The sequence below is a fragment of the Girardinichthys multiradiatus genome, chromosome 14, assembly GCF_021462225.1.
Source record: "Girardinichthys multiradiatus isolate DD_20200921_A chromosome 14, DD_fGirMul_XY1, whole genome shotgun sequence".
In the NCBI taxonomy this organism is placed as follows: domain Eukaryota; kingdom Metazoa; phylum Chordata; class Actinopteri; order Cyprinodontiformes; family Goodeidae; genus Girardinichthys; species Girardinichthys multiradiatus.
This window is the reverse complement of record NC_061807.1, coordinates 5,189,618-5,205,532: the sequence shown is the minus strand read 5'-3', so window position 1 is coordinate 5,205,532 and position 15,915 is coordinate 5,189,618. Positions and strand designations below refer to the sequence as shown.

The 15,915-nt window shown below is 47.4% G+C and overlaps 1 protein-coding gene across 2 annotated transcripts; it reads left to right on the top strand.

Annotated features, from left to right (window-relative positions):
• Nucleotides 1-632: 632 nt before the first annotated feature.
• Nucleotides 633-13,575, top strand: LOC124881302 (zinc finger protein-like). 2 transcript variants are annotated; one of them, XM_047386852.1, is made up of 8 exons: nucleotides 633-994; nucleotides 1,400-1,544; nucleotides 7,563-7,693; nucleotides 7,842-8,059; nucleotides 8,904-9,001; nucleotides 10,025-10,127; nucleotides 10,214-10,317; nucleotides 11,685-13,575. In XM_047386852.1, the coding sequence occupies exons 1-8, from the start codon at nucleotides 766-768 to the stop codon at nucleotides 12,826-12,828; spliced, it is 2,172 nt and encodes a 723-aa protein (XP_047242808.1). In that variant the 5' UTR covers nucleotides 633-765; the 3' UTR covers nucleotides 12,829-13,575. The 2 variants fall into 2 exon arrangements, with proteins under 2 accessions (XP_047242808.1, XP_047242807.1); XM_047386851.1 differs by having other exon boundaries at nucleotides 10,022-10,127.
• The last annotated feature ends 2,340 nt before the right edge of the window (nucleotides 13,576-15,915 follow it).

The following is a 15,915-nucleotide window of genomic DNA, read 5'->3' as shown; positions in this document are numbered from 1 at the left end:
TTCTCCAGAATGATACGCCTCAGATGCTGGTCCGGTTTCCAGTGTGAAAGCAAGGATTAGAGAGACCTCAGATCACTATATAGTCCAATGTGACATCAGAGTTGCGACGCCCCCTTCCTATCAGCCGCGAGGCATGGTTGGAGTTGTAGTAGCAGACTATCCTGGGGTGCAAAATGGCTGATGACGCCGGGAGGCATAGTGGCGTCCAAATGGTCCAACATTATTATTATCATTCTGCAGTTTTTTAATGGGATGCAGATCTTCCTATCCCAGAAAACAGGTCAGTTTCACACACAAGATAAAGAGTCTTTCTATTATTATTATTTGTACTTTCCATGTGATCTAGCTTTTTATCATATTTCGCAAGATTCATATCCACAAAAAACAACAAATTATTTTATAATGGTGTTGTTAACTTTCAAAATAAGAAAACGATAAAAACTCAAACTCTGAGTTGAAGTTATAGCTTAACCTTTGCTTTCAGGTATGTTGTGAACCCTGACCTGTGCAGTTATTGATTCTTCGATCAATCTGCAAGAAAAGATAAAAAACGCGCGTTCAAATTCATAAAGACTGCCAGCAGGAGGCGCTAGAGAGACAAACTCCGATTATAGACCGAAGAAGAAGAATGAGTCTTCCGTTTCCCCGGGAACCAACAGGAGTAGCCAACCGCCAAAAAATAATAAAAGAAGAAGAAGAATCAACAGGAGTAGGTCGGAAACAGCAACGGGCAGGAGTTTGGGACACAAACAGAGTGAATAAAGGATGTTTTACAGCAACAGCAGCGGTTCCGATCCACTCAACATGTCTAAAAGCGACATGCTGAGAGGTATCATCACCGAGAAGCTGAGCACAGCCGCCCGGGAGATCTTAGCGGTGGTGGAGAGGACCGTAACCGACTACGAGAAGGAGGCTTCGGCCTTCAGGCAGGAGATCGACCGCCAGAGGAGGCAGCTGGAGCTCCTGCAGCCTCAGGTCAAACTGCACAGAGAAGGTCAGTGGTGGACTGAAGGTCCTGGTTAATGGCAGTCAGGCTTTATACACACGCTTGAACAGTAGGGAGGCGTCAGTAGACTCCAGGTGGGGGTAAGTTTGGATCAGAGGAAAGCAGTGTGAGCTTCCACAGGTTGGATGGGGGTTATGGTGTTTGGGGGTTGCTTTGATACAGAAATGGGAAAAATCGTTTAATTTCCTCACTTTCTGTTGGTTTCCAAACCATAATATCTGTAGAAGAACCTGCAGCTCATTTTTATCTTATGAGTTTCACCTGAGTCCTTAAAAAAAACCCATACAACAAACAGGTAGAATCCAGCTGTTCACACAACATCTGTGCAGCTGGAAACTGATGGAAAATACTGGAACACGTCAGAAACCAGAAACACTCTGCTGTTGTGTTCAGATGTGGAAGCAGCTGAGAGGCACAGACTGATGGGTAACCATCCAGATGATGATGAGGATGATGATGATGATGAGGAAGATCCAGTGGCAATCTCCAAATGGATCCAAGAAGACCTGAAGGACCCAGATTATGAAACCTCATCAAGGTAACGGAGAACAACACGGCCTCAAAATGATATCAGGATGTTTAAAGGAAGTCTGCAGCTGAAATGTTTATGTCATCATAGGAAGAAGATACTAATAAATAATCACTGTTAAGAACTACTAAATGCTTCTGGTTGCATCAGAAATATTTATATATTTATTTATCCTTACAGTAAAATAACGGAAACACTTTTAATGTATGTTTACTGTCAGGCTACAGGTTAACTGCTGAAGAGTCAAAATAATCAGCACCTGATGAAGATGGTTCTGGTGAAAAGAAATACATGGGAGTATCAGCTGGTTGGACCGGGGTTGGATCGGGTTATCTGGTCAGGTAGCGGGCCTGCACTCTGCTGCCGAACAGATTAATAAGAGTGATGGGTGATACTTATTTAGATTCCACACTATGACTGGATGATTTTCCTGAACCAAAATACTTCTTAAGAGCTGGACTAGTCCTCCATGTGCAGTAAATGAAGCAGCCTTGTCTCAGCCACTGGGCAGCAGCAGGTTGGGGAGGGGGAGCTCTGAGCTCTACACAGCCAGAGACAGGCTCCAGACAATCCTGTGAAGGATTTCTAGAGGTCAGTTTGATGCTGTGGTCTTTCCGAGTGCATCGGGATACGCTTCGTCCACATGATGTTTTTATGCTAGAAGAGGAAAATGTCTTTATTAAATCTTGTTCTACACAGTTACCGGGTCGGAACCGGTGTTCTATGGACTTTATTGATGAGGAACATTTTCCAACTTTCTCTCATCTTTTCATCTTTGATCTTAAAACGAGAACGAAACAAAGAAAAAGTTTCCTCCTAGTGACCCTGATACTCCATCATACACTCCAGCTCTGTCTTGTTAAATGACCTTTAACCCTCTGAATAGTTTGTAGAATTTATACATTTGAAAGTTGATGTGTTGAAGCCTTGTTAAACGTTAACATGGATGAGAACGCATCTCTAGTCCAGATGCAACATATAACCCATTTATAGAGTTTTAATTAGTCACACCGAGTTCAACTTCATCCACTAAAACACGTAAAATGATCCTCAGAAATACACTAAATGTAAAATACAGGTTCTATGATGAGTTTCACTGAGGTTCTGATCGACCGCTGTCCACCTACTGTTTGGAGCAGAATCACACCGCTTCTCTATGATCGGTAGACTGGAGTCCTCGTCTAATGAAGCTCATTCACATAGCGGGTTAATTAGTTATAAGGAGAAACTACAAGAAATGTTTATGATGTGAATAACGATGCCTCGGAGAGCCGGCTGAGGAGCTTGTTCCCATGGCAACGTCTCTTGTTTCTGTCTGACTGACCAGACGCAGCAGAGAAGAGCTTGGAGATCTTACAGTAATTGAAGAGTCACTGGATAAAAGTAGCGTGGGAAGGAAGACTCCACCAAATGTCACATATCTGTCGCCATCGATTCATCGCCGAGTTCCTAAAGTACCGTTGTTCCGATAATATATTTGGTGACACTTGTTAAATGGAGAATAAAAGCTTGAGATGGCAAAACGTGTAGGAGTTGTTTCGGGGCTAAAACTTCAGACGTCTTCCAGAAGCAATGATTCATTTTATTCCAAGAGCTGGACAGACTGCTCGTCATGCCAGGTGTGTGTTACAGCTCGTTATGCCAGGTGTGTGTTACGGCTCGTTATGCCAGGTGTGTGTTACGGCTCGTTATGCCAGCCGTCTGTTACGGCTCGTTATGCTAGGCGTGTGTTACGGCTCGTTATGCCAGGCGTGTGTTACGGCTCGTCATGCCAGCCGTGTGTTACAGCTCGTTATGCCAGGCGTGTGTTACGGCTCGTCATGCCAGCCGTGTGTTACGGCTCGTTATGCCAGCCGTGTGTTACGGCTGGTTATGCCAGGCGTGTGTTGCGGCTCGTTATGCCAGGCGTGTGTTACGGCTCGTCATGCCAGGCGTGTGTTACGGCTCTTTATGCCAGGCGTGTGTTACGGCTCGTAATGCCAGCCGTGTGTTACGGCTCGTTATGCCAGCCGTGTGTTACGGCTCGTTATGCCAGGCGTGTGTTACGGCTCGTTATGCCAGGCGTGTGTTACGGCTCGTCATGCCAGCCCTGTGTTACGGCTCGTTATGCCAGGCGTGTGTTACGGCTCGTTATGCCAGGTTTGTGTTACGGCTCGTTATGCCAGGCGTGTGTTACAGCTCTTTATGCCAGGCTTGTGTTACGGCTCGTTATGCCAGGCGTGTGTTACAGCTCTTTATGCCAGGCGTGTGTAACGGCTTGTAATGCCAGGCGTGTGTTACGGCTCGTTATGCCAGCCGTGTGTTACGTCTCGTTATGCCAGGCGTGTGTTACGGCTCGTTATGCCAGGCGTGTGTTACGACTCGTTATGCCAGGCGTGTGTTACGACTCGTTATGCCAGGTGTGTGTTACGGCTCGTTATGCCAGCCGTGTGTTACGGCTCGTTATGCCAGGCGTGTGTTACTGCTCGTTATGCCAGGTGTGTGTTACAGCTCGTTATGCCAGGTGCGTGTTAAGGCTCGTTATGCCAGCCGTGTGTTACAGCTCGTTATGCCAGGCGTGTGTTACGGCTCGTTATGCCAGGCGTGTGTTACGTCTCGTTATGCCAGGCGTGTGTTACGACTCGTTATGCCAGGTGTGTGTTTCGGCTCGTTATGCCAGGTGTGTGTTACGGCTCGTTATGCCAGGCGTGTGTTACGGCTCGTTATGCCAGGCGTGTGTTACTGCTCGTTATGCCAGGCGTGTGTTACGGCTCTTTATGCCATGCGTGTGTTACTGCTCGTTATGCCAGGTGTGTGTTATGGCTCGTTATGCCAGGTGTGTGTTACGGCTCGTTATGCCAGGTGTGTGTGACGGCTCGTTATGCCAGGTGTGTGTTACGGCTCGTTATGCCAGGCGTGTGTTACGGCTCGTTATGCCAGGCGTGTGTTACGGCTCTTTATGCCAGGCGTGTGTTACGGCTCTTTATGCCAGGCGTGTGTTACGGCTCGTTATGCCAGGTGTGTGTTACGGCTCGTTATGCCAGCTGTGTGTTACGGCTCGTTATGCCAGGCGTGTGTTACGGCTCTTTATGCCTGGCGTGTGTTACGGCTCGTTATGCCAGGCGTGTGTTACGGCTCTTTATGCCAGGCGTGTGTTACGGCTCTTTATGCCAGGCGTGTGTTACTGCTCGTTATGCCAGGCGTGTGTTACGGCTCGTTATGCCAGCTGTGTGTTACGGCTCGTTATGCCAGGTGTTACGGCTCTTTATGCCAGGCGTGTGTTACGGCTCTTTATGCCAGGCGTGTGTTACTGCTCGTTATGCCAGGTGTGTGTTACGGCTCGTTATGCCAGGTGTGTGTTACGGCTCGTTATGCCAGGCGTGTGTTACGGCTCGTTATGCCAGGCGTGTGTTACGACTCGTTATGCCAGGTGTGTGTTACGGCTCGTTATGCCAGCCGTGTGTTACGGCTCGTTATGCCAGCCGTGTGTTACGGCTCGTTTTGCCAGCCGTCTGTTACGGCTTGTTATGCCAGGCGTGTGTTACGGCTCGTTATGCCAGCCGTGTGTTACGGCTCGTTATGCCAGGCGTGTGTTACGGCTCGTTATGCCAGGCGTGTGTTACGGCTCGTTATGCCAGCCGTGTGTTACGGCTCGTTATGCCAGCCGTGTGTTACGGCTCGTTTTGCCAGCCGTCTGTTACGGCTCGTTATGCCAGCCGTGTGTTACGGCTCGTTATGCCAGCCGTGTGTTACGGCTCGTTATGCCAGGCGTGTGTTACGGCTCGTTATGCCAGCCGTGTGTTACGGCTCGTTATGCCACCCGTGTTATGGCTCGTTATGCCAGGCGTGTGTTACGGCTCGTTATGCCAGCCGTGTGTTACGGCTCGTTATGCCAGCCGTGTGTTATGGCTCGTTATGCCAGCCGTGTGTTATGGCTCGTTATGCCAGGCGTGTGTTACGGCTCGTTATGCCAGCCGTGTGTTACGGCTCGTTATGCCAGCCGTGTGTTACGGCTCGTTATGCCAGGCGTGTGTTACTGCTCGTTATGCCAGGTGTGTGTTACAGCTCGTTATGCCAGGTGTGTGTTAAGGCTCGTTATGCCAGCCGTGTGTTACAGCTCGTTATGCCAGGCGTGTGTTACGGCTCGTTATGCCAGGCGTGTGTTACGGCTCGTTATGCCAGGTGTGTGTTACGGCTCGTTATGCCAGGCGTGTGTTACGGCTCGTTATGCCAGGCGTGTGTTACTGCTCGTTATGCCAGGCGTGTGTTACGGCTCTTTATGCCATGCGTGTGTTACTGCTCGTTATGCCAGGTGTGTGTTATGGCTCGTTATGCCAGGTGTGTGTTACGGCTCGTTATGCCAGGTGTGTGTGACGGCTCGTTATGCCAGGTGTGTGTTACGGCTCGTTATGCCAGGCGTGTGTTACGGCTCGTTATGCCAGGCGTGTGTTACGGCTCTTTATGCCAGGCGTGTGTTACGGCTCTTTATGCCAGGCGTGTGTTACGGCTCGTTATGCCAGCTGTGTGTTACGGCTCGTTATGCCAGCTGTGTGTTACGGCTCGTTATGCCAGGTGTTACGGCTCTTTATGCCAGGCGTGTGTTACGGCTCTTTATGCCTGGCGTGTGTTACGGCTCGTTATGCCAGGCGTGTGTTACGGCTCTTTATGCCAGGCGTGTGTTACGGCTCTTTATGCCAGGCGTGTGTTACTGCTCGTTATGCCAGGCGTGTGTTACGGCTCGTTATGCCAGCTGTGTGTTACGGCTCGTTATGCCAGGTGTTACGGCTCTTTATGCCAGGCGTGTGTTACGGCTCTTTATGCCAGGCGTGTGTTACTGCTCGTTATGCCAGGTGTGTGTTACGGCTCGTTATGCCAGGTGTGTGTTACGGCTCGTTATGCCAGGCGTGTGTTACGGCTCGTTATGCCAGGCGTGTGTTACGACTCGTTATGCCAGGTGTGTGTTACGGCTCGTTATGCCAGGCGTGTGTTACGGCTCGTTATGCCAGCCGTGTGTTATGGCTCGTTATGCCAGGCGTGTGTTACGGCTTGTTATGCCAGCCGTGTGTTACGGCTCGTTATGCCAGCCGTGTGTTATGGCTCGTTATGCCAGGCGTGTGTTACGGCTCGTTATGCCAGCCGTGTGTTATGGCTCGTTATGCCAGCCGTGTGTTATGGCTCGTTATGCCAGGCGTGTGTTACGGCTCGTTATGCCAGCCGTGTGTTACGGCTCGTTATGCCAGCCGTGTGTTATGGCTCGTTATGCCAGGCGTGTGTTACGGCTTGTTATGCCAGGTGTGTGTTTGATTTGAGCCCAGCGCAGGAAGACGGAAATGCGTCGTTCAATCGACTCAGGCCAACGTGGTCAAGCGGTTCTGGTATGAAGTGGGAAAATGTGGGGTTAGAAGGGACGTCGTCTACCCATAGGAGCTGTCCTTAGTAACCATAGCAACACAATAAACCAATCGTTCTTCAGTGTCTCCAGGATGCTGGAGGTTTTCTAATAAACCGGTTAGGGTCTGTGAGGGATGTCCCCAGCAGTCTTTGACCCTGGACAGGTCACCAGTCCATCACAGGACAATAGAGACACACAGGACGGAGAACCATGCACACATTAATACCTAAGGGCAATTTAGAGAGACCAGATAACCTTAACTGGTCATGTTTTTGGGCTGTGGGAGGAACTGGAGTACCTGGAGAGAACATGCAAACTACACGCGGAAAGGTCCGAGATAGGGATTCCAACCCAGGACCTTCTTGCTGCCAGGCAGCAGTGCCACCGTGCAGCCCTGATGATCTAGACTGTAATTAAGCCCGACCTTCATAGCAGGAACTTCAGTAGCCCAGGAAAAAGCCTGCAGAGACTCTGTCTTGTAATAGTGTTTTTTCTCTTGTATTTAAAACTCAGTAGGTTTTGTGGTTGATATTTATTCTTGTTTGGTTCTGCTCTTTAGGCCCGGAACCACTGAGATCCGTCGGTGTCGACAGATTTCTGGTTATTTTTGTATCTGTCAGTAAGTCTATCAGAACTGATCTGTTGTCCTGCTGCAGGTCAGGTTATTCCAAAGTTCAGACCGGAAGAAAAAGGTCCGGCGGAGCTCGGATCAGTGACCCACGGGCCCATCTAATTCTCCGAATCTGGTTACTAGAGGACACTGGGACCAAGGTTCTGCCTGAAAGTGGTACGTTGTGTTTTATTACAGCACCGATCCATGTTTTAGCTCCAGTGTTTGTTGTGGTTCTGAACTTTACGGGTCACATAGTTTATTATCCAAACGATAAATGAAAACGTGTTGAGATGTTCACAGGAAGTGCTTTAATCTCTTCCAGTGTTTCGGAAAAGTCCCGACTCAATCCTGAAGTGTGCTCGAGGTCTACAGGAGATGGTCTTCCTGGACATGCTGAGGTCCACTTTTCCTCAGCTGGCTGCAGGAGAACCTTTCGATATCTTCATAGCTGATAAGAGCAGGAGCCTTAAGCCTCTGGCAGTGAAGACTCCAGAGGAGATCTGCAGGGCCGGAAACCAGAACCTCTACGTCTGTCTGAAGGTGAAACCAGACTTTCTTTTACTCCTGGAAAATTTCATGATGTAGGGAAACAAAAGTGGGAAATATTCCAGATCTTCCAAATTTAACTGGACTTTACCAGATTTAAAAAGGTTTTTCTGGGAAGGTGTCGCATTAACATTAAGTGGGTTTTAAATCTGAATCCAAGGAATAAACCAGAGTTTGGGTGTTTTGTTGGAGCTTAGATCAGCGTGAATTTATTTATATAGAACATTAAACGTAGATCAAAATGTTTCATTATTCAGTCACACCAACTAAATAAGGTAGGAACTCTACCACCTAGAACCATCAGATCCATTTGGGTCTCTTGTTCTGTTCAGTCAAACACCAAGGCGAGAACATGGGTCTTCAGCCCAGATTCAACCCTCTAAGTGGTCCGGATCTGGGATGGAGAACTATCCCAGCGGTTTGGAGCAGCCATTGTGAAGGTTCGGTCAAATCCATTCTAAAGCGGACCGGGATCCGGTGGAGAGAAGCCAGGACTGGAGATACGGGTTCACGGTCGTGTGTCTGCTGGACCTTCGCCGCCCTAGATGCTCTCAGCTGATGCATATTCATTAGTGGTTGTGATGCTGCTGCTACAAAATGAGTCAGAAGATGTGGGTTGATTATTTCATTCTTTAAAATAATTCGCATTTAATTGTGATATCAAACCTAGATGAACAATAGGCAGAGAGCTGGTATATAACAGACATGAACCGGGCCTAGAGCCTGGTTCTGGTGTGATTGCTGGTATTTGTTGCAGCCCAGCGGTTCTCTGCTGTATTAATGGTGACTCCAGTTCTATATTGTGATCACAGACACTCTTTCATCTCGTCTCTTTCAGAAAATGCAGACAAATACGGAGGTTAGAGAGCCTCTGATGGGTAATTCTACACCTACCAACCTGGTGCTGAAGAACGAGGAATCCTGGTTTCATTCAAGGTCAACCCATTCATAACAACCGGTCCAAAGTAAAGCTGTGCCAGAACTTCAGGGCCCATTAATTCAATATTGTCGCTTCTGCTCAACTGTCAGATCTGTTCATTAGCTGGTGAAGAACATCCATCCCTCTATCCATTCCTCCCTCCAACCAACCATCCATCCATCCAACCATCCATCCAACCATCCATAACTCCCTCCATCCATCTATCCCTCCCTCCCTCCAACCATTCCTCCCTCCCTCCCTCCCTCCCTCCCTCCAACCAACCATCCATCCCTCCCTCCAACCAACCATCCATCCATCCAACCATCCATCCAACCATCCATAACTCCCTCCATCCATCTATCCCTCCCTCCCTCCAACCATTCCTCCCTCCCTCCAACCATCCCTCCCTCCCTCCAACCATTCCTCCCTCCAACCATCCATAACTCCCTCCCTCCAACCATCCTTCCTTCCTTCCCTCCAACCAACCATCCTTCCTTCCTTCCCTCCAACCATCCATCCATCCCTCCCTCCCTCCCTCCCTCCAACCAACCATCCATCCAACCATCCATAACTCCCTCCCTCCAACCATCCTTCCTTCCTTCCCTCCAACCAACCATCCTTCCTTCCTTCCCTCCAACCATTCCTCCCTCCCTCCCTCCCTCCCTCCCTCCAACCAACCATCCATCCAACCATCCATAACTCCCTCCCTCCAACCATTCCTCCCTCCAACCATCCATAACTCCCTCCCTCCAACCATTCCTCCCTCCAACCATCCATAACTCCCTCCCTCCAACCATCCTTCCTTCCTTCCCTCCAACCAACCATCCTTCCTTCCTTCCCTCCATCCATCCATCCATCCTTCCTTCCCTCCAACCAACCAACCATCCCTCCCTCCCTCCCTCTGTCCATCCAACATTCCCTCCATCCTTCCCACCGTCTATCCCTTTATCCATCCCTCCCTCCATACCTCCATCCCTATGAAAGACGTCTTAATGGGTCTTTGTCCTCCTTAAATACAAAGTCTCCATTTTCTGCAGCAGCTGGGTTGAAGGTGCCGACGGGTCCTTCAGCTCAACATCCCAACAACAGGAGCAGGAAGCAGATCAGAGCAACGCCGTCTCCTTGGAAACCCAGACCTTATGGGTCAGTGATGTAGACAAGGGAAGTTCTTGTTCAGGGTTCTGGGGATTGTTCTGATTGTTTGTTCATTTGGATTCAATCACTTTTAGAGTGAGGTGGTGAAGACTGAGGTGAAGGAGGAAGAATGTTCTGTTGTCACCCTCACAGTGGATCCTGTTCTCACAGAGAACTATGAATCTGGACTCCCAATAATGTAAGTTGGAAACAGGAGGAGGGATTTTGTTCTGGTCCATTTTAGAAACAAGTTGAAATGTTCTGTAACATTATTACAGAATGGTCATTTGTTTTTGAGCTTTTTCTTTGTATGAAGACCTGTTAACTTCAGCTGTTCATGTCGAGTCTTAATATTTACTGCAAGCATCCAGAGAAGAAACTCCTCCAGCCTTAGAACTGTCTGGATGAAGATGCTATCAGGGACATTTGTTCTGCATCGGCTCGTATCGGTTTGGTTTCTGATGGTTTAGGAGCTTTTCATGCCTGAATCCTTCAGATTTAAACTCGGATCGTTGTTTCCAGCTGCCCGGCACCCCTGATCCAGCAGATCAGAAAGGACTTCTCTGGAGATCTGGTGGCTGCGGAGGTCATGGAATTAAATGAACTCCTTCTGATGTTCAGTTTGAGATGGTCTGAGCTTTGAGACGTGGATCATAATCCTGCTGGAACCAGCCATCTGAAGATGGGTCCAGTGGGGTCATAAAGGGGTGGATCTGGTCAGTAACAACACTAAGCAGTGTGCCAAAAATAAATCCTCCACCAAGCAGAACCACTGATACAGAGCAGGATTAAGAACCAAATATTGACCCGACCCATCGTGTTGCAGCTGGAAGAGACTCGGTGGATCATCAAATGGTTTTCCAATCTGTTATTTTTTTCTTGGTCTGATCTATGGCACCATTTTCTGTCACCTGATGGTTGTGTGGTTCTGGAAACCTCAGACCAGCCTGTCTGGCACCCCCCATCATGCTGCAGTCAACGTGACTTAAATCCTTCTTCCTCATTTTGATGCTCAGTTTGAACTGCAGACAGGCACCTTTAGCACACCCAGATAGCTAATGTGTTTGGTTTGTGCCCTGTGATTGGTTGATTCAGTACTTCCTGGCTGGTCTTAAACCATAAGGCGGTTCTCGGTCTGCTTCCATCACTCCTGTAGGTCCTGGACCCAGAAACACCCTGGAAGCTTCATTCTCAAAGCTCCTTCCTAGTCTCTGTGCCTCTGCGTCCGAGAATGCTTCTCTGTCTGCACGGAATAATCTGGAAACCTCCTTAGATCTGAAGGAGTTTGTCACGTTAGACATTTTAAAATCTTTTCTTAAAAACCTTAAAGCATCCACATCAGATTGCAGGTGTTTTGAACATTGTAGGATCTCTTTTAGACCTTTATGCTGGAAACTCTTGCAGCAGAGATGTTTGATCCCAAGAGACCTCTCTTTGTTAAATAAAGGTTAAAAAACAAATAGGTGTACTTAATAAAGTGGCCGGCGAGTGATTGCCAATTAGCAGGAAAACGGCACAATGGTTGCTTGCTGGTGAAGCGTTTTGACATGTTTCCCTTCTTTGCAGCTTCGTTGAAGATGCTTCAGGTTCTGGAGGAGACCATCAGTCCTTCAGCTCTAAATCTGATCCTGACGACCTGGAAACAGATAAAGACGATGACAGCGACTCCAGCACTGATACAGATGTGGCTTTAAATGAAGATGTCAGCTGTAATCAGGGTGTGGAGCCGCAGATATACGGGAGGAACAACAGGCTGACCTGCAGAGTCTGTGGGATGTGGTACCGGCAGCATGGAAGTTTGATCAGCCACGTCTGGAAACACGTCTACGAGCCTCACGGCGTCTGTGGGGCCTGTGGAGAGAAGTTTGTGTCTGTGGAAAGATTGAAGGAACACCTCAGAAGTCACAAAAAAGGCTACAGCTGTTGGCATTGTGGGAAGTACTTACTCTCCAGCACCACCCTCAACCGTCATGTCGCTAAGCACTTAGCAGGAAGTCCAATTACATGCAAAGTTTGCAGAAAAACCTTCTCAACCATGTCAGGCCTGAATGGTCATAGCTGGGTCCATCTGCAAAAACGACCCGTCAGGTGTCATCTTTGTTCAGAATGGTTTGGTCGGAAGTCAGATCTTCTAGCTCATAGAAAGCTGCATGCTAGAGGAGGTAAACACCACAGCAAGGCCTCGACGGGCTGCCAGGGCTACAGCTGCAAAGTCTGTGGGAAGACGTTTACACTCAAAGTCACGCTGAGGAAGCACGAGAAGACCCACACAGCAAGAGGCAGGCCATCCGCCACCTTCCGAACCAAGCAGAACCGGAAGAATCACACCCAGACTTACAGCTCCGACGGCTCAATTGTTTGCAAGCTGTGCAACATGAGCTTTGTGTCCCAGGAGACACTGAAGGTCCACATGATCGTTCACTCGGGCGGGAGTCTGTACAAGTGTTTCGAGTGCGGGCGCTGCTTCAGCCGAGCAGTCTACCTGAAAAACCACATGAAGACGCATTCATGCATCCAACGCTGTCTGTGCGCGATCTGCGGCCAGGTGACTGACAGACCCGAGGCCCTGGAGGTCCACATGAGGATCCATAACAGAGAAAACACTTTAGGCCAAAACCTTCACCCAGATCCAAGGTGTGAAAACACACAGGAGAAACCAGATGGAAACTGCTCGGATCCAAGTCTGATGTCTGAAGGACAAAAGTCTTAAAGAAGACGGGCTGCTGGAGGTGCACCGGTCTTGGCAGGAGGAAGCAGTGAGAGCGGGCGCTAAGAGAGCCGCTGCTGCATCAGAGCAGTGTCCTGTACAGCAGCGGTGAAACGGAAGATGATTTCATTGGTTTTTTTTGTTGTTAGAAACCGACACACAAAAACATACTGGGTCCATCACCAGAGGAGAGCACTGGAAGAAATCCAGCTGGAAGGGGAGCGGCGGCGGGCGGGTACGCTGGTCTTTGCAATGAGAGCGGGTCTAGGGCAGATGCCCACCACGCTCAGTGCTCTGGGGGTGTTCGACTGCTGTCAGGCCCTAAAATGGCTCGAACATTTTCCTGTCTCCTTGGACCGAGTAGAACTGGACTCTTGGGATTTTGAATGGAGGTTTTTGTTATTTGGTATTTTTAGTTTCTTTGTAGCTTTTTGTTTGTGGGTTTTAGTTGATTTTCTAACTGTTTGTATTGTAATAAACTTGTCCTCCTTGGTTGCCAGTTTTTCTTGCTTTACCCGATTCCTGAAAGAACTTTAGCGCCTTATGGGTCACATATTAGAGGTCCTCAGAACCTTCAGGATTTGAAGACTGGAGGAATGGGTCAGAATCACAGCTGATTATTAAAGCTGTTTTCTGTGATGTTCCACTTTATTACGGTAATCATTTCTAGTTACATTTTTTTGTGGGGATTACTCAGATTTGTTCTTTGATTTCTCCCACTGTGAATTAAAATCTTTCATATAAAACTGAGTTCAGTGAAGTTTTGAACACGTCTTTGTTCTCCAGAGAAACCGTGTGAACAGTACTGACTGCATGACCCAGACCCAGGTTACCTTCGGCTATTGAAGGAATCAGGTCATGAATCGGGTCCATTTCTACTCATGTTTAGTTCAGTTTAATTATATAGCGCTAATTCACAACACGTCGTCTCAAGGCACTTCACAATTATCAGGTACATACTTTCCAATTAATCGTAACCATTGAACAGTGCAGTGCATGTAGAACGAGTGGATTCGATTCAGAGTTGCTGCTGATTCCGGGCTTGATTCCACGGCCTTGCTGAGTTCTGCTGGTGGGTCGGAAAAAAAGGAAGAATGTTCCAATGATGGCCAAGTGGGTTTTGTTCTGGTCCACATTAAGTGTTTCTGGCTACTTTCATTTCGTACTCATTGCTAATTAGTTTCTCTGTTCTCCTGATTTATGAAGAGAGGCATAAAATACTCAGATTTCACAGATCAGTTATTTGTTCATTGTTTTCTGGAGATTCTCTATTACCTGTATTTCCATTGATTGTGGTTCTGATGCTAGATCGGACCAGTCCAATTTTTTTAAATATTAGAGATTATGACATCTGATAAAAGCAGTGTAATTCTGGACCTCCTGCTGCAGGGAGATATTTGTTGGGAGGAACAGCCTCAGTTCAGGTTAGCTGACTGAGTAGATCTGAATATCAACTGTTTGGCTGTAAAGCAGGAAAAAACATGACTCAAGAAGGTCCAAAGACACGCAGGGTTTGATCCAAGGTGTTCTATCGTGTTTTAACTTGCATGGGAAAGGAGTTTATATCTGAACCTGAGCAGAAAAAGATTTTTTGTGTCAGTCTCTGCCCCTGGTCATCCCTAAACCAGAGATGACCAAGTCCAGTCCTGCCGAGCTACCATCCTGCAACGTTTAGATGCTTGCCTGCTCCAACAGACCTGCATCAGATGGCTGAATTCCCTCAGCAGAACCTCAGGCAGCTCTGTAGAGGCCTGGCATTTGATGCAGGAGGTCTCCAGCTGATGGACGAGTTTTGGTTTTCAGACATCCAGCAGCCGCCAGCTGCAGGTCCAGTTTAGCTTCAGCTGGGAGAGTTTCCACTGGGAGACCAGGACAACGAGAAGACATCCTGATCATGTCACGGTGTTCTCTGCGTTGACTGTTCCTCTCCAGCATGGCGCCTCATCTTGGCCGTCCTGGTGAAACATTTCCTGGCTAGGCCACTGCTTTGACACAACTAGCTTCCTGGGTCTTTAGGTACATTTCTCTGCTTTATCAGTGGCTGAATAAAACATGCTTTTTAATTGACCTTTAAACTGGTCTACTTCTATGCGTTCCCCTCCATGTTTTGCCAGATTTTTAACATCCTAACTGTTTTAATAATGTTGGTTGGCCAAAGTTTTATCTGTCTTTCAACAAACTTTTTACCAAAGAGACAAAATGAACTAAACAAAAAGAACTCTGCCTTTTAATAACTGAGCTTGTAAAAGTTTTTAGTCTGATTTAACCAAATTATTACTTTTATGTAGGAGCCAATCAGTGTTATCTTTTCTTATTAAGATGGTATGAGTTCCCCCCCCGCATCACTGACTAGTAGTAATTATTTTATCATAAAACAAACATTAATGTGACAATATGGCAACAACAACCCGTCATCCACACAAGGAAATCAAAAGTTCTCAAAGTTGTAGGTAGAAATTAGATCGACATAGGAAATAAGTATTGAACACCCTTACTGAAATATGTTAAATACTCCACACAAAAGCCTTTTTAGGGTAACGATATCTTTAACATACCTCCTGTATGGAGAAACCAGTCATAATCATTGGTCGGGTGGGATTTTCACCCATTCTTCTTTAAACCTTGAAGGTTCTTGAGGTCTTTTCTATGAACAGAGATCTTCTTTCCAGAGATTTTCAGTTCAGGTGATTGGGTCATTCTCGCAGTTTAACCTTCTTGCTCTAAATCCAGTAGTTTCCTTGGCTGTATGTTTGGTACTGTTTAAATTTTTTCACTGGTTTCATCTTCTTAACATTCCTCTATTTACACTTCCGTTAATGATGAGGTGTGATTGTACCAAATGCTGGCCCACATCATTATTCTCCTCCCTGAAAACTTCACTTGTGGCATTGTGTTTTTGAGGTGTAGCCCTTCTACAACCCTGCAAGTATAGACAGGTATAAATAATGGATGGATGTTTTTAGGTGATGTGCAGAACCACATCAAACCAGGGCTGTATGTTGACATCATCTGACCAGACTATATTTTCCCAGTTTTTTAAGTAAACTTTACATAAACTTGGACATCCTTTTCCTTCAGCAGTGGAGTGGT

Coding starts and splice junctions, on each gene's coding strand:
- LOC124881302 (XM_047386851.1), top strand. CDS start 766: ATGTTTTACAGCAACAGCAGCGGTTCCGATCCACTCAACATGTCTAAA. Junction 995..1,399: donor GGTCAAACTGCACAGAGAAG/GTCAGTGGTGGA, acceptor TGTTGTGTTCAG/ATGTGGAAGCAGCTGAGAGG. Junction 8,060..8,903: donor ACCTCTACGTCTGTCTGAAG/GTGAAACCAGAC, acceptor CGTCTCTTTCAG/AAAATGCAGACAAATACGGA.